The following is a 19,243-nucleotide window of genomic DNA, read 5'->3' as shown; positions in this document are numbered from 1 at the left end:
AAAAAGCCTAGAAGTCGGCCGTGCTACAAGTTGGCAGCTACGCAATAAAAATGAAGAAAATCGGCCTGGTGTAAATGACCACAGTAGTCGACAAACACCATGAATACCACAAACAGCAACAACAACTCGAAGCTATGACTCTATGGGACATCACAATTTTGATTACTACACAAATCGCTTTTTTCCTCCTGTTAGCGTCTCTGTCTGTAAAATATATTGCCAAAGTAGTAGACAGCAATCAAGGCAGGCTTTTATCTCGCCGAGGCAGTGTGCGCCATCCATTGCCTGGCTGTTTACAACTACGGCAGATCTGTAGGGAACTTCAGTTCCAGGATCAGCTGGAATAGGCTACTGTTGAACTCGGTAAGACCCAACTGTGCTTTTGGTCTTCCCATATAACTAGGGTTACCATATTTCAGCAACCCAAATTCGGGACACTCTTTAGTGCCCACTAGTGGATTTCAAATTGGATTATGACGTCACACTAACAACGCTTTGCTCATAGACCCGAGGTTGTCACGGTCCGGTTCAGGAGTATGTGGCTGCGTGTTGTGTAACAGGGACCGAAAGCAGATATTTTAGCCCCCTCCCGCCCAAATAAACAATGATTTTGAGCCCACACTTTGGGGTAATCGATGCAACTTCTGGGCGACTCCGCCTCCAATTTGAAAATGTTCCGTGGCCCAGATCAGAATTTTACAATATTAAGCTGCCGTAGGCAGCATAGCGAGAAAAACTAATAGCTACGCCCGTAAGGGCGTAGTACAGAGTTTCCGCAATGGATCCACCACAGTTCTTGTTCAGATTTAAGACATGATATAATATATACATTTAAGATATATATATTGGTAGGAATTTAGTGAACAAGACATTCTGGTGTTTTAGTCAAAGGATCTTCATCCGTAAGCTGTCATAGGCGGGCTTGACCCTACCGACAAGAATTCAAAGCATGGGTGTTTTCGGTAGATATTATGTAACATAAAATCTGTGAGTATATTGGATAAAGAGTTCTTATGGGAAGATAAAGTATAAATAAAGGTAAAGCCATAATAAGGAAATAAGATTACCAAAATAATTTATAGTATAAGCAGAGGGTATTGATATAGAAGCATGAATATGACTCAGTCCAAAGCAACTCTACCATAGCATCTCACGTTGTGAGGGGTGGTAAAGATGTAGGGAGGGCGTTTTAGCCTCTCCTTTTCTGTAGCAAATACCGGTAATGCTTACGGCAGAGGGATTATAACAATTTCGAGTGAGTTTAAATAAATGAACTTGTATGGGGGGTGAATTTCTACGAAAATGGTTGATTTCAAATCGTATTTTAACATACTTCAAAATTTAACAAATTTAACAAAATTCGAAATCAGACAAAAGCAATACATTTTTGAAAAGAACTAGCTTCATACTTTAGGATTCTGCAATAAAAAAAATTTGGAAAATTTTGTTAGTTCAGCAGTACCTTACGGCCTTAAAAAGCGGGACGTTTGGCTGACTGGTCGGGACGCCGGGACAAGACGTTAAAAAGCGGGACTATCCCGCCTAAAGCGGGACGTATGGTAAGCCAACATATAACTTCACACCTAAGACATTACTATAGAACACTGGTGAACACGGAGTGTTTAAAAACAAACCCATTAAAATATGATATTCACAAAGAACGAAAGCAGTACCAAGAATATCGAAAAAAGAAGTGTGACTTATATTCCTTTGATATACCGGCTTGAAATGCGAGGTTTCGCCTTAGTAGTTGGTGAGTGCATTCGTAGCTTGTTAGGTCCAACAGCTGGATACCAGTTGCTTAACCGAGAATGATCTAATAAATATTGGAGGTATAGAATCGGCATTTCAAAATGAAGGGGACTCGATTTGGAATCCCAGCCTCCCCCACTGCGCACAACAACAACCGCAACAGCCTAATTGCAGGCAATGGTGACCAAGACAGGCGAGCTATCAAAAATCATGTATGAGTTGAGTGTGTGTTATTACTAGGGATGGTGTGCGGTGGTGGCCCTACGAACGGGGGGGGGGGGGGGGTGGGCTAGACTTACCGGGGGGCCCTATAAGTATCTATCCGTAACTTATGGGGGACTCCGCCCCCCAGACCCCCCTTCCGCATCGGTTATTATTATCTATCTTTCACCACCACAAAGGTTTGCCCAGGTGCTGGATTCGGCCATGTCTATTTTGCATGTGTGCAAGGATAGACTACATCAAAACTAAGTAATTCTACCGCATGCAGAGACGTTATGATTATCGGGATACGGGACTTTTCTAACAAATGCAGTGATTTGATGATGATTGACACATTTGTACGGAATCATATTCTTGCTTGGTGCACGGATTTCCATGTTTATTCGTCATTCTCCTTGAAAAAAATCGTAAAATCCAAATGGGGGGCCCTTCGACCAGGGGGCGCCCCGGGTGACCGCCCACCTCGCCCACCCCAAAAGCCACCAGTGATGGTGTGAACCTCCGAAAGGTTCAGGTCAGACTTGGATAACTAGATAATTCTAGTTGTCTGATTTCACCAAATTAGAGCGATATGGCATTAATCTAATTCTAATTTAATTGGTGAAATGCTTGTATGCTCTAATTCTAATTCTAATCTAGGGTTGTCATACGTCCGGAATTTCCCGGACATGTCAGGAATTTCGCTGTTCAAACAGCGTCCGGGAGGAAATTCTAAAATATGCCTAAATGTCCGGAATTTTGAAGGTTTAAAATACGATCAAAATTTTTCTTTAAATAAACATAAACGGTAATATTTATTGGCAGATTTATGTTACTTGACACTTTTCTTCTCGCTGCGCGCGATTTAGTGTCACATTCATTGATTTTAAATAAGAACCACCGCCCTCGCAAAACATGAAATCAAAAATTATTAAAATACCCATCATTTACTGAAATGAGTTGTAATCGCAATTACAGGAGAACGGTATATTCCTGGAGTCGGTTAAGGCCATTTAGATGCTTTGGTCAAATATATCGGCTCCATATCTGGGGTTCGCGAAGATGTTGAACGAAGATGCTGAACGTAATCAGCTTCCAAAATAGGCCGTAAGTAAGTCCGGGCAAAGATACTGACCGTTTTCAGTATTCAGCTTATCAAATTTTGAGCTGGGAGACAAAAAATTTTAAATTAGAAATGGAGTCGCGACTATAAAACATTGAAAACTACCGGATGTGCACCCTGCTGGCGCAGGCTGGCATTTAGGCTCGTAAATAGTCTTATCCGTGTGACACGACATAACTTTACGATGTATAATTACGCCCCCTGCATTTTCGAAGTCATCCTCCTCCACCAGCTCAATTCCAACCACTAGAAGCGAAGTTATTGCAGTAGAAAAATTTGGATTAGAATAAAATAGTATTTGCGGTGCATAACTTTTTAATTATTTATTATGAAATCATGGAATTGTAATTTTTCTACTGCAATAACTTCGCTTCTAGTGGTTGGAATTGAGCCAAATTTGGTGTGCATCATCTCTGCTAATAGACTAACAATTTTATGAGGTTGAGAGAAAAATTGGATTTTTTTCAATGGAAATCGCTTCTACTGGTAGGAATTAAGCCAACGTTGGTGTGCAGCGCTGTTTTCACCAACCTAACAAATTTATCAAGTAGCCAGTGAAATCTGAAAAAAAAGTTTCTTTTCAACAGCCCTAGTGTCCAGGGAAAGGATCAAAATTTTATAGTGATACATGGAAGAAACCAGATGAATATACTAAGCCCCCAGAAGTTGCATCGATTATCTCATGGTAGGCTAAAGATCAGTGTTCCTTTGGACGGGAGGGAACAGAAGAAATGTTTCTTCGGTCCTGGTTACAACACACTACCACATAAATACACCGACCAAACATTGTAGCGGCTCCTGATCTAGATCGTGACCGTGATGATCATGCGTCATACCTCATTTTAAAATTCGCTGGAGGGGGTGTCCGGTCAATACCGAGAATCATATTACCGAGAATGATATTACCGAGAAGGACAATTCCGAGAATGGACATTACCGAGAATGGACAATAGCCTACCTAGAATGGACATTACCGAGAATGGACACCACCGAGAATGGACATTACCGAAAATGCAATATATGCAATGCAGGCATGTTATGCATATGAACAGGTCGTGTGTGTACATCACAGCGTGGCCACATTCGGTATAGATTCTCAGGTATAAATTTCTCGACAACGTCCGTTACATTAAGCTAGATTCTTGGCATTGGCCATTCTCGGTAAAGTCCATTCTCGGTAATGTCCGTTCTCGATAATGTCCATTCTCGGTAATGTCAGTTCTTGGTAATGTCCATTCTCGGTAATAGCATTCTCGGCAATGTCCATCTCGGTAACGTCAGTTCTTGGTAATGTCCATCTCGGTAATGGCATTCTCGGTAATAGTATGGAACCGCTGGAGGGCGCTAAATAGTGTCCTGGATTCGCTCCAAAACAATATGGTAACCCTATTCTAATCTATTTTGTGAAATGTACTTACGCTAGTTCTAATTCTATTCTAATTTGTGACATGTTCCTATGCTCTAATTTTAATTCTAATCTAATTTACGGTTTTCCTGGAGATGTCTCTTTGTCCGAGGCATTTTGTAGCGAGAATATCCCTCTCGCGCAGGAAAATCCAGTGCCAAGCCGCCATCGCATTGCTTACACCGTACAGTCGTAGTAGTAAATAGTTATTGTGACGAATAACAGCCATGCTGGCATAGTAGCTTGTAGTCTGCCAACAACACGCTAGATTCGATCACAAACAGAACAGCAGCCAAGAAAAAGAGATAATTAACACAGGCTTGTTCAGTGTTCACTTTCATGCCGTCAACTACCCCAGAAAAAGAGGATGATTGCTTCAGCATTTCAAAATACTTTATTTCGCGTTCTTCCAAAATCACAAATCAGATCGCCGGCAGCAAAATGTGACCTGGCGGCCGCGTGTTATCGTGCAAAACGATCCAAGCTTGATGAACAGACATTAACCCTTCTCATGGTTATGGGAATGTACTGTGATTTGAAATGAACTTGATTTTTGCTGCATTCATTTTCAATCAGAATTTCATGCAGTTTCCAAGTTTTTGCGAAATCAGTAATTCTAATTCTAATCTAATCTGGAAAAAATTGTGTAACTCTAGGTATAATTCTAATATAATTTGGAAAAAGCTGTGGAGCTCTAATTTTAATTCTAATCTGATTTCGAAAAAGCTGTAGAGCTCTAATTCTAATTCTAATTCCAATCTAATTTCGAAAAAGCTGTGGATCTCTAATTCTAATTCTAATCTAATTTGGAAAAAACTGTGTAGCTATAATTCTAATTCTAATCTAATTCGGAAACGCTGAAAATTTTCTAGATGTCCAAGTCTGGTTCAGGTTCGTGTGAAATCGAACCTTTTTGAGTGCAGAGTGCAGAGTGTAAACCGGTATCTACACTGTAAAAAATCTGGTAGATTTACTGGGAAATCTCTGTAAATTTTGCCACGAATTACCGGTCGCAGCCAATTACTGTGCGTAGCTTGTAATTTTACATTTTGATATGTAATATTACCTTAATCTAGCTGTAAAGTAAGTTACCAGAATTTCTTCGCAAAATTACTGACAGTTACTCGTTACTGCAGTTTACCGGGCTATTGACAAAATTGATTAGCTTCAAAATCGCTGCAGCCAATGTATACGTAGAACTGAATGTTACTGATATATCATTCTAGAGGTGATTTGACCTGATTGAACCTCGTTTGCGAGACTGGGGTCTGTCATACCGAAATTGTTGGCCCTAGTATCAATTTAAGCTTATTAGGGTATACAAGAAATAACTGTCAATCGTAGCTATTGTGGTACACCGTAGCCATATTATATTATAAGGCAATGGCTGTACGGCCAGTCTCGCTGGTTACATTCGTTGTCACGGATAAGGCTGATTAGTTAGAAAATTAGTTCAGGATGTATAATATTGCTCCGGGAAACTAGAAATATCAGCACCGCATGCTCAGCTGACCATTTGTTAATGGCGGACAAGGCGACATGTAATAGGTTACATTAGGGGACTGGTTTTTCCGAGATTCGTAGTAAACAACGAACGCACAACTGTGACATCACAAGCAGCGCCTGCTGGTTAAGTAAGTACAGTAAGTAGTGAACAACACATGGAATAAATATCAATTTATACGAAATTAGATGAAAAAAGGGACTATATGTAATGATAAATGTTTCTGTATGGAAAAAACGACCTAGATCAAACATTATAACGTGACCAGTAAATATTATTGGTGTCATATGTCAGAGGATGAATACCATTTATTTCGAAATCGTTCGAGTGTCGTCTGGCCAGTGGCTATTAGTGAGATTTGAGCAAAGGGTGGAACGAAGCTTGTTGCGCTTGAAGAAAGTGGACACGATCGTTGAAGATTCCTAGGAATGCTGAATGGAATACGCATCTTAAAAGGTAATACAGTACTACATAGTATTTGTTATCGTGAATATCTGACTCTGCACACCAGCCCTTGATGACTTAGATTTCATGATTGATATATTTCATTCGCCGCATTCTCTGTTCTATTTTGGGATATTTGTCGACTTATATAGTGACCACATACTCCGCCGCGGAGGAGTTGAAACTGTTGGCTTGGTAATGTCATTTTCGGGCCATAGCATAGAGATGTTTTCATCCACTGCTGGGTTTGTTTGCCACACATGCCACCTTAAATTAGGAACCTTTTGCTTCCATACAGAGATAAAGTAAGTCATGAATCTCTGCTATGTCATGTAAAAGGCGGAGCCGTCATCACACAATGTGCCAGTACTGGTACTTCAAAACATGTTATATTTTTGTTAGCCTATTTGTCTTAGTCTTTATAATGTCATGTCCACTGTCCAGGTTATGAACTATGCTTTATATAGCGACTTACGCATGAATTCTTTTTAGTGGAACTGCAAGATACTAGTTACATAGAAGAAATGAGAACGAGAAAAAGAAACAATTGGAAGTTTGGCCGGTGGTGGAATTAATTCACGTTTTCTTGAGACCACTCGTGTTACTGCATGTCTCCTTAAGAAGAATTAGACCTCCAGCAGCAATATTTTTCCATCGATAACCACTTCATCGTGATATCATGAATGAATATACAGTTTGTTCCAATTTCGTTTTGGGGATGTAAAGAAAATGTTGCGATATTTTTGCATCGGGTTGCTTTGCGATAGGTATGGATGTACGTGAATTTACATGGTATGTAATCCTGATTTACAGGGACAGAATGTAGGTAGGTAGGCGGTAAAATGACAGTCCCGATCGCAAATGTACAGGAGAACATGTAGATTGGATATACCGGAGGTGACTGTAACATTACAGTCTGGCGTGTAAAGTGAGATTACCGGACGAGTGTAAGTTAAATTTACATTGACTAACAGTAATGTTAGATTACCACGAAATGTCTGGCTACCGTGCTTCCAAACATTTCGCGGTAAATCGAGGTTTTTATTTTTTACAGTGTACTGTCTATACTTGCTACCGATGTTACCCCATTGACAAGTTATACAGTAGCACGGATATGGTTTTTAAGATACAATAAACATATTAAATCAAGATGGATCCTGTATAGGCCTGCTCGATTATTTACATTAGACAACGATGTATTATTCATACTCATTTCATTGATTGGTTGAATAAGCACCATTCGCTGACTACCTAAATGTAACGTATCTCGCTTTTGATGTTGTGTGATTGCGGGTCAAGCGCACAGCAGTAGAGAGCCGCTAAATGTTTACTAACGGAGAGCTAGATATTTCGAGAAAGTTTTTGTAACAAAGCAAGTAAAATTTGTGAGATTGCCAAGGGGTATGCTCGTTTGGTGTTGACTTTTTTTGTATGCTGCCAGCGTCATGCATACACTGCATGCCATACAGTGGCACAAAGTTGAAATGCAAAGCATTTCCACCGAAGATGTCCTTATAACGTGGAAAATTGTAACATATGACAAAGGATCACAGTGCAGAGCCTACCAAGGTTCGTTTGTGAATGTAAACCTCTAAATTTCTGAGACTCACACATACAGAACTCGAACGTGAACCTCACGTTCACACCATCCCTACGTTTTACCTCCAACGGAACACCCGATACTGACTCAGGGAACGCCTATAATTCCCATGAACACCAGATGAGAACCATTGCCTTAGCACAGGGGTTCTCAAAGGGTGGGCCATGGCCCACTGGTGGGCCACAGAGCATTTTGAGGTGGGCCACAGAGATATTTAGAAAATTTCAGAATTAATGTAAGTTTAGTTACGTTTCTTATGTTATTCGCTAAATATATATTTGTATTATCTAAAGCTTTTCATCCGACTATGATTAGACGTAGTGGCGCGTATGGAGTCAGCATGTACAAATCGAAAACGTTAGGGAAAGACGGTGGCTTTTTTCTACTGGCTATGACAACCTACGGCTAAGAACAACTAAAATAATTTCAAGCGTATAATAACTGCAAGATAATGCTGAAGGAACCAGGTATTCCGGCAGGGTCATACATCGTATGCCGTTGAAAGGGGTATTGCATATATGCAATGAACTCGCAATGAAGTGCAATTGATGTACAGATTTACTGTACTTCGGCAGGCCGTATTGTTGTAAGCTAAAAATAGCCATAATTGCAAATTATTAGTAGCTTCTTGCGGAGGTATACTGCACTACCGCAACGAATCTTAATGGATTGAGAATTTATCGGAGCGCATCAATCTTTGAAGTCGGTGTAAAATGTCCAGCCTGGAAATCATTGTACATCATGAAAGACTCACAGGAATTGATTGTATCATTGGAATGAATATTCTGACATCGCAACTTCAGTTGTTTTGGTACAAGACATACAAGTACATCATGCATATTGAAAAATCTTTCTTCACTTCCCTGTAGTACTCCATTCTCCAATGAATTGTTCGATGCTGGCCCAGAATGATTATAATATTCACCACAATAGTATCACTAAAGTCCCAATCACACAGTGCGGGGATCTAATCATTGTGTGTCGCGACGCGAATGGAGCAGCGGACGAAAATAATCTACTTAGGAGTTTTAGCTTATGATCTACCAGGGCCGTAACTGCCGCACCCACACCCCCAATTGGGAGAGCTCGTTGGTCGTTTGTTCGAGGATATTTATTGAACCTGAAATTTTTTTTCGCGCTTCGCGCAATTTCATATCCCTGGATATCGATATTTTGATATCATCCGTTAGAGAAAAATGCGCTTATTTTAGAGAAATAGGCATATCGGCGCTGTCCATGACCACGCATTAAACAGAATGATGACTCTAGTATATCAGGTGGGCCACAGCACATTTTTAAACCGGAAAATGGGCCACGGCCAAGAAAGTGCCGAGAACCCCTGCCTTAGCATGAAGTAGGCTACAGTATATAAATAGAAAATATTAAAATGTATGGCCTCTATGATAGTCAAAAGCCGAGTGATAGTCCAGGATGCATATAAATCTTTCCTGTATACGATACGCTATGATAGGAATTGAAACCTAGAATGATTTCGCTGGCAATTTGCAGGATTTATCACGACCGACGTGAAATCATTTCAGGGAATATAGGATTATTGTGTCTAAGTCAGGGGTGTCAAACATACGGCCCGCGGGCCGCATCCGGCCCGCCAGACCATTTCATCCAACCCGCGAGGCCATTCTAAGCAAATTTAAAAATAATTGTATAATCCAGCACATTTCTAACAGAAGTTAAGATTATTAGTAATAAATAATTTGACGTAAATATTAAATAATTCCTCACTATAGTAATGTCGAACATGTTCATAGGCCACATTATAACCATATGCCGATAGTGTTGAGTTCTGACCCAAATAACCACCAGGAAAAAGTCTGTGACATTACATTATGAAAAGGCAAAAAAGTGCAAACTGAGTTTTGGGAAAATGTAAAATGGACCAAAATGATAATGCAAAACCGATGTAAAATACAAGGAGCTCCAGTGGCTCCCAACCGGTGGGGAATTGAATGGTTTCTGGTGGGGAATAGACGCATTTTTAAACATTATTTACAGGATACCTATATTTACGGAGACACATGCGCGATTGCCGTTACCAGTTAACTACTCCGGAATGTATGTGTCGAAAAATTATAAAATGAAAGTGTCCACGAAGGACGCCTAAATTTCTTCTTTTTGGGAATTTGACCTCTTTTTCTCTGAAAAGCATTTAAATGCCACTAAAAATGCGATTCCGACGCGGCGAACATCAGAGTTCCGTAAAAAATTGGGAGGCAAAAAGGTTGGGAACCACTAAGCTACACGAAGAATATAATTCAAATAGGCCTATCTTTGTTCTCATTTCTGTTAACATAAATCTGAGCCAAAAGGCCCCAGCGCCGGTCTCCTGAGAAGCTCAAATGGTGAATTGGTCATGTGATATGAAAATATCAATAGATTTCTAGCGCCCGCGTTATACAATCTCTAGTATTCCTCACCACAAATACCTAGAGCCGACGAGACATCGGGATTAATACAATTTGTATCATCGATAGAGCCAATGTTTTAATGGTTTATATCTGCATTCATTCGGCCAATCATAGAATATTTGCCAATTCCATTGTCAGTAAAAAACGGTGTTGTTCGAATAGAACCCACATGATCCGTGATATATTATATAACGCTGTTCTGAATATAGCGTTGATAATAAAAGATTCCAGTGGAAAACAAATGTATGGATTTGGAGGTAACATATTAGAATAATTTGACTGGTCCAGCCCGCGAGCGATCAAAACTTTTAAATCCAACCCGCGACCATAGTTGAGTTTGACCCCCATGGTCTAAAAGTTCTCAGTAGCCGCGAGACACGCGATAATGACGGAATAACGTAAAGCCGACGTAATGCAACAGCATCGGATATGAATGCGCATAGAGAAGCGAACGTATCAAGTCTGAAACGGCATTCTTTCTGCAAATTACACGGTTTTTACAAATGACCGCGTCTGTAAGTTGACTTTATCAAGAGGAAATTGAGTGCATAAATAGCATATTATGGCTGTTTGATGGAATGATTCTCATAAAGCAATTATGATTAACGTACTACTATATCCCGTGACAGTCTATATCCGAGTAGCAGCAATACTATAACAGGATATAATAAGACATTATGTATTCGATTAGTTGGATTCTAATTCGGCTTTGTCAAATACTTAAATCTGTAGAGCCGATAAGACGCTCCCATGTGATATTTAATCAGCCGCTGTTGCTATACTCTCAAATTTGCGGCAAAGTCGTCTGAAAACACAGGTTGAACCAGTAGGCTACCCTTTGAAGCTCGCAGTCTGGTGATTTTGAATATAGGACTTTATGTCAGATCAATTTTCAAGATAATTGAATGTTAATATTGTTTCATATAAAGGTTCGCTGGCATTTGTAACTGTATGAGTAATTTTGAAGACGTATGTTAGAATCGGTCTCGAACGTCGTATTTGTTTGAGTTTTTTTTTAATAGGAGTCTATGAGTCAAATAAATGTCAGGAACTACCATACTCTATCGATAACTGTTCGGCGCTCCGGAGTATGCATGTGTGTGGAAGGAAAGTGGATAATATGACAGCAACCTTCATCTGCCTTATTAGTAAGTAAAAATGTCTGCAATTAATATTAGTTCTGACATTTAAATTCCCACGTGAATGTGACAGGCTGATGCAAGCTTGCAGTGTATTATAGTGTGGGTATTCAAAATATAATTACACAATGTAGATGTTACTTCATGACCACGAAATTTCAACGTTGAGGGTGACGTCAAAATACGATTGTCGTACATCCGAATCCAATAGGAAATGAGGAAAGTGCCCATTCTGCCCATACTCCCCAACCATGAGTCTGACAAGTACGATCAAGACAAAAATGAACAACCGACAAGCAAACTTCAAATTTAGATCTGCTTCATAAACCAAATATCAATTTCGATTTTCGGATTGTTGAGGATTTGACGAATAATGGTACGTGGACCTGGAGAACTGAACATATGAGCCTTGAGCATGCGACACTAGGGCATGCGATATTTAATCATGTGCGTTAAAGCGAGGGATAGCAAGATAGGAAGATGTGAGCCAATAAATAGGCGACACGAAGCCAAGTGAATGCATGAAAGAAGCATTAAAATGAAGAACAGATTCTGACGTTACAATGTTAAGTTTCGTACAGCGCTGAGAGTGCACAATACCATTTAAAAGAAGGTAGACGATGCTAATATCGATGTCGCATACGTACCGATGCCAGTTAGATAAACAGAGTCTGCATACATACCGCAATCAGCGGTAACATTCGTGTACTAAATCCACTGCTAAATACATCAATACATCAAAATCAGACTCCGAAAATAGTCCGCTAGATAAGCATTTTACCATAGTTTACTGGTTACCTTGTAGAATACTGTGCAATTTCTCGAATATTGTACAATTCAATCACACTGCGAATTGGGACAAACGCTACGGTCGACAATGTCCTGCAACAAACTGAAGAACAAGCAAAAGTATCATATGTTGCACTGTTGTGGTTCTGTTGGATAACGGTCGTTGGTTAGCAATATTAGCAATTAGCAATATGAGGTTCACGTTCACGTTCACACATAACCTTTCAAAAAGGTTCGCGTTCACACGAACCTGAACCTTTCAGAGGTTCACACCATCCCCAGTTGTCGGTATGCCCAGCCTACCTAGTTTTGACCATGGTGGCACTGATAAAGTCGGGATGCGTTCAGAAATATATGTTACGAAATGAGATTTTCTCGATTTTCAATGACATAACGTTTTGATGGTTTCACTTTTTCAGTCACCCTTACTATATCGGTTGCGATCCTTGGAATTATAGCAATACAAGCTCCAGAAGGAAGGAATAGTGAAGAGGAGCAAGGGCTGTGCTGCGACTTCACCCATTACGGAGCAAACTGGATTGTGGGTCTTATAGTTTATTCGTTCCGCATAGAAAATGGGTCTACAACTAGCAAATGTTGAACAAGAAATTCAAGCGCAGTTGCGACTGCGTGATTTTGTCGCGAGAAAATATTTCTTGAACGCAAGCCTATAAAATTCCAAACGGTTGCAGGACCGTTTCAAAGAACACATTCCACCGTTTGTCAAATCTTATATCTCGAAATCGCAGCAAAACAATGCGCTTGTTCTCGAACATAACCAGGCCATGGGTCAAAAGTCTTCTATCGGCAAACATTTACTGGAAAATCATACATATGTGCTGCTAATAATCATGAGGAGATGTTCTCGATATTGGATAAGGGTCGCAATTTATTTCATTTGTCTGTTCTAGAGTTCACCATCATTACTATGAGTAAACCTAGTCTACGCCAACAGAAGGAATTTGTGTATCATTTGAAAATCGAGCATTAACTTTTTTTTCGCCAAGTCTATAAATGCAATTAAACAGGAAATTCCAGCACAGTTGTAACTGCGTGATTTTCTCACGTGAAAACACAAGTCTAAATGCAATTGAAAGTATTGTATGTTTTTCACTCTTTTGTGAGCCCATATCTATTGCAATATTCGATTTTGTTTTCAAAACATATGTAGGCCCATAAAAAAGTAAAACAATGGTTTAAATGAGCGACTATAGGGTTTCACACATATGTGTTTTAAAGTCACTTGCGTTGTAAATACAACCCTAGACAAGCTACGGGCTTATTTTTGTAACATAGCATGTGGACATGTCACAACAATATAGATAGAATATTTCACAGTTTCACTAAGCTTGGATTGGTAACAGTATTCGACAAGGTCCCGAGTCACAAGTCAATTCTACTTTTATAGTTTTGACTCAAGTCAAGTGGGGTTATTTTCAATTCGCTACCGAGTCAAGTAACAGTCCAGGTCAGAATTCAAGGTTAGAGTCGGAGTCACAGTGTTGATACTCGATTCCGAGTCCAAGTCATTGTGTTCACTGTCCCTTTTCGAGTTCACATGTTCAACTCTGTTTGGGTGATATGGAATGCCTCACATTCATAATATAGTAATTTTTCTCACTTTGCACAGTTTCTGTCTCAATCTCACAACACTAGCACTGATAGACGAAATACCAATATTATGGCACACTGTTCTTCGAAGTTACTACGAAATGCCTGTGAACCCCACAATTAGGATGTAGGCTACCCCGCTAATATAGTAAACTATTATTTATTTCATTGTCCAAGTTTAGTTAACGTTCTAAAATTAGAACAAATAAAAATCAACATGAGCAATACTAAAATTAATAGTTGTTGTGCGATAGTTGTTGTTGTTGCTTGTGGTATTCATGGTGTTTGTCGACTGCTATGGTCATCTACATCAGGTCAATTTTCTTTATATTTATTCCGTAGCTGCCGACTCGTATAACACGGCCCACTTCTCGGCTTTTATAAGACACCGTTAACTTTACATGGATGAGATGACAAGGAGGTCCGAGATAAAGCTACAACACTTAAATAAGAAGTCTGGAGTCGACATCGGTTGGACTCGCACCTGCAAAACTATTGGTGTTGCAGCTGTGGATAGTAACTATAGCATATTCTATTTTAAAATGCTATACGTGAAAAGCTGCATACCAGTGATTCCTATATGACCGGCATTGGATGCATTGTATGCTGTCGACTGTCGGTTAAAATAACTCGCAAAGATTCAGACGGATTCCGTTCCATTTACGGGTTACGCTCACGAAGCGAATCACCCGCCTTCGCGTGCATATTTTGCAGGTCTTCCAACGACGAATTAACGGCGAAGTGGACTTTTATCGAAACTGGGACCAATACGTGAAGGGGTTTGGCGATCCGAACGAAGAATTTTGGTTGGGTGAGGATGGCAATTTTGGTATATAAAACTAATATCGGTATCAAAAGCCACTGGCGGCGAGCCCATACAATTTACTATTTATATAAGCAATAGGAGACTTTGCGGAGTCGATGGATTTAATTGCAACGAAGGCAGGAATGATCTTGCCACCCGTAGATCCGGAGCTATTATAGCTCCAGAGCACGATGGTTACAAACCAAATTATGATTCCATAATTTACATTTGAGTCTAGGCTAAAGTTCATGTTTACTGACCCTACTCTTTTGCAATCAAGATATCAAATTTAGGTAAGACTTTGTTGAGCCACAACCTATATGGCTAGTGTCCAAAACGAATGAATCTGCTCCAAGGCAGATCACAGCAACGCATCAAGAATACTGAAGGAAACTGTATTTAAAATATTATCACCCCGAAAAATGTGAAATAATCATTCTACGGTTGATTGCCCACAAGTTAACAGTAATGTATTAGAACGCACAAGCTGCAACCGACTACATTACGGAAAATCTAGCAAGGCCAGTCTAGACAATCGACTAATCCAGGGGCGGGTAACTTCTCCAGTCGGCGGGCCGGATATAGGGATATTAAGAACTTGGCGGGCCAGATTGCTGAATCGATACATTATTCGCCCATTTATCCACATATACAAGGAATAAATTGTAATTAATGAATGTATTTTGTTTAGTAGGTGACGAGATAGCGTGGTTGTTCAACTATGTGGCCTATTTTATCTCGATATTGAATTCATGCGGCCCGCGGCCTCCACGAAATTTGAAAGTGGCCCCAGACCCGTTCTGAGTTGGCCACCCCTGTCATAAGCGGTGTCTTACAGAAGCCTAGAAGTGTGCCGTGCTACAAGTCGACGGTTACGGAATCAAAATAAGAAATATCGGCCTGGTGTAAATGACTATTGTAGTCGACAAACACCATGATTACCACAAATGACATTAGCTAGGGTGGAGTACATCGTAAATGCCGATAATGCAATAAGTCTTCTCGCTTCGACGAATTTACGCGTAAGCTCCACCCTCGCTCGCTCTGCATACATGTGTATAATGACATACAGTCACTAAAATTTGACGTATGTAAGCAAGTAGTGGGTAATCTCTGAAGACTGGGGCCGCGGGCCACACCATCATGTAAGACGGAAAACTGTCCACGGGCCGTATGTTGCCCGCCCCTGGACTAATCCAATCACAGATTTAATTCACTACATACGTTATGCAACGCAGTTAAAATAGCTTTGTCGACTCCAGGATCGCTGGAAATTGATCGAGGCTCTTCACCATCCGATCCGAATAAGTTGATATGGATTTGTCACTTGATCATTGTCCGCTGTAATCAGTGCAGCAGAACTTTAAAGAACCCTACCCGGTCGCCGGATATTTTGCGTCGTATTTTGAAGCAATTATGACAGATATAGACCTTTCTCTCTTTGCCAGGACTCGAATGTCTCCATTTGCAAACGCGTAACAGAACATTCGCGCTAAAGATAGAGATGACTGATGCAGTGACCGGAGAATTTTACTACGCAAGTTACAGGTTGGGCTTCATGTGTTCAAGATGAAATCCATAGTAACATACCGCCACAGTTACTTGATATGAGAGGCGGAAATCCTTTGGTCAATGATTGCTTGTAGCTCTGAGGGCGTACCGGCGGCAGGTGATGCCAAAGCATATCAGGTTGAGGCCAACATTAATTGCCGCGAAGGACGCTGCCAGAAGGATCCATATTCAAAAGACCGGTTCTAATATATATTCAATGACCACCACATGTCAGTCGAAAGCTCGAAACCCTCGATTTCAATAATCCTCTGACACCAGAATATCCAGCTTCAAACGGCTGACGCCGCATGTATTCCGGTCTGCTAATCAGGATATGATTGAGAATTTGCTTTCTAATGTTTTGAGTCAACGCCTTTGCTATGAAATGTGGAATCTCGATAAACAGATTCGTCTAACCGACAGATTCACATATCGATTCGACTAAGGCACTTTCCAATTGTTCTGTGATATCAATACCATATGCGCTATTTTCCAAAATCGCCCAGAAACAGTATAAAGAGGAATCAACTGATATGAAGATACCCCCTGTCACCGTAAAAAGATCTACTTCACAGCGGAGCGTATGGACTATAATTACAACAAATTTCGATATTCGATGGGACTTAGAGTTTTTCTGATCATCTGAAACTGACGTCGCACAGCAGCGCCAGTGCGACAACGCAGTCTCCCGAATAATTGTGTGTTGAAATTGTTAATGACAGGCGACAAAAATAAACGACTTATTAACTCCAGTCGGCGAAGTGTAGCTTTTTTCGTTGATATCGGTGGTTCTCAAATCTATACTAACCTGCCGAGCACTTAGCCAACGCTAATTCGCAAGCTTCGTCGAACCCCCAAGTTCATTGAATCACCAGAACAAATTTCTATCACATATAATAATAATAATGCAGGTATCAATAAGACTTCTGCTTGTTGTTATTCAGATACCAATAGTGAGATTCAGGGCTTTGTCACGAAAATACGGAATTTTGATGTCATTTTCGCATGCGAGCCTATTTCGTTTTTTAGCTTTAAGAACCACCAGAACAGAAAACTTATGCGGTAATGTGGTTACGAATGACATGGGAAGTTACTGGGAAACTTTTGCACTCAGATGATAGATTTCTATTGTCAGCATCAAAACCTTCAATAATGTCTTGTGTTGAAGTTTCTATTTTGTACCTCGCTTTTTCGAAGCTCGATGATAGCACGCAACTGTTCACCATGCCACCAACATTATTCCCAATACCCGACGTGCATGAGATTTACTGAACGGGTCATTCAAGTTGACAAACCTAACTTGATCACTGCGCCCGTGAATATGATCTAACGATGATGCATAGCTTGGATGCAATGGCTAACGTGTTAAGACACTTGAATGCGGCATGGCCTGTGGCCCAGTTTCCTCCTAGTCGAACAATCAATCTACTTAAAGGACTGAGCCTTCAACTGAATGCGGAAGCTTGGGGTTTTCTATTTCTCTAGTCATCACGAGGGAATATCAATCCTTTCATCACGTTTGTCGTCTGTTGCATCTACTTTGAACTCCAGAAGGCTGTAGCTCACCAATACCTCCTACTAATTGTTACATCATAAAGATCCTGATGATTTACATCCTATACTTGGTGAAATATGGTAATATGCCATTTCAAACTCAAGGCAGAGAGAGGTTAAGAAGTTGTGCCAAGTCTATCGGTAATCGCCACATCGTATTTTTCGATCGCTAAACCACATGAAAAATGGTAAAATCCAGCATAATCGCCTAATTGGAAACACAGATCACAGATTTGAGGTCGATATAAGAATACTCATGAACGATTCTTTCGTTTACAGCTCAGGTACAAACGGCACCTTCGTTCTGTGTATTTGCAATGGTAGGTCTTTGATAAAACTTCAAATTTGACCTCCCGATTTGCAGCTATATGTAGCCTGGTAACACATGTAGCCTGGTAGGCTTATACCTGGATTTTTATTTTACTGAGAAAAGACTAATCGAGGTGAGCGGCACTGTAAGCTGGCAACTAATTTAATCTCTATTCAGCTCGTTCAACGTGGGACCGAAATCTGACAACTACCGATTGAAAGTGGGTGAATATTCAGGAAATTTCATCAGTGATGCCTTCAGGTTGAAATCGAAATCCGATATCAACAATCAGCAATTTACAACGAAGGACGCCGACCATGATAATTGTAGTGACTGTAACTGTGCGAATTACATGAGAGGGGGTTTTTGGTATAATGGCTGTGCTAGTAGCAACCTGAACGGCAATTATTTCGGGAAATCGGCAGAAGGGATATTTTGGAAAGCAGAAAGAAAAAGATACGGATTAAACTCTACTCTGATGATGTTTGGACCGACAAATTAGGATTTCGCGCCTCGAATATATAGATCTAGCAAACATGGGCCTACTATTCGGACGATTTAAAAAATCTAAACTTTCGGTGATTTGTATCGTTTTCTTGATTGTGACGCCACAAAATACCTATTGCGACAAATGACGATCGTTAGCCTACTACATTCATAATTCTGACTATACGGCCGGACCACAATAAAAGCTTTCAGGAGAAAAGACGAGAAATATAGTTTTGACTTTTTGAAGATTGTATATGTGTTTATACGCGGTATCAGTATTTTGAATTATTTTATTTAATATCAGTCGTTTTGTCACAGTCATGTTAACGATTAAAACTAAGGGCAGAATTGCCCCAATTTTACGGAGGTAAAATTGATTGTAAATGGCATTTTTCACTATCCACAATGTTTCTATTTAACGTAGTAATCATGCAAATCGTTAATGCAGTATTCGATACAACCACACTCACTATTTCGCTTCAGCCATACGGGCGTTAGAATACGGGGAAGGTTGTCATTGCATGAGATTTGGTGAAATGG

At 40.2% G+C, this 19,243-nt stretch overlaps 1 protein-coding gene and 1 long non-coding RNA gene across 2 annotated transcripts; both read left to right on the top strand.

The window, feature by feature from the left end:
- Positions 1-5,422: 5,422 nt before the first annotated feature.
- Positions 5,423-7,159, top strand: LOC145455073 (uncharacterized). Its single transcript, XR_013920273.1, has 2 exons — positions 5,423-6,441; positions 6,922-7,159. It is a non-coding gene; the product is annotated as an uncharacterized LOC145455073 (long non-coding RNA).
- Positions 7,160-11,440: 4,281 nt separating this feature from the next.
- LOC145455168 (angiopoietin-related protein 7-like) lies at positions 11,441-18,911 on the top strand. Its single transcript, XM_080333128.1, has 5 exons — positions 11,441-11,603; positions 12,803-12,924; positions 14,709-14,805; positions 16,248-16,347; positions 18,392-18,911. The coding sequence occupies exons 1-5, from the start codon at positions 11,546-11,548 to the stop codon at positions 18,714-18,716; spliced, it is 702 nt and encodes a 233-aa protein (XP_080189254.1). The 5' UTR covers positions 11,441-11,545; the 3' UTR covers positions 18,717-18,911.
- The last annotated feature ends 332 nt before the right edge of the window (positions 18,912-19,243 follow it).

This window comes from Botryllus schlosseri, chromosome 14 (assembly GCF_051294905.1).
Source record: "Botryllus schlosseri isolate E-star chromosome 14, Bs_hap1, whole genome shotgun sequence".
Classification (NCBI taxonomy): Eukaryota; Metazoa; Chordata; class Ascidiacea; order Stolidobranchia; family Styelidae; genus Botryllus; species Botryllus schlosseri.
This window is presented reverse-complemented; position numbering and strand designations above follow the sequence as displayed.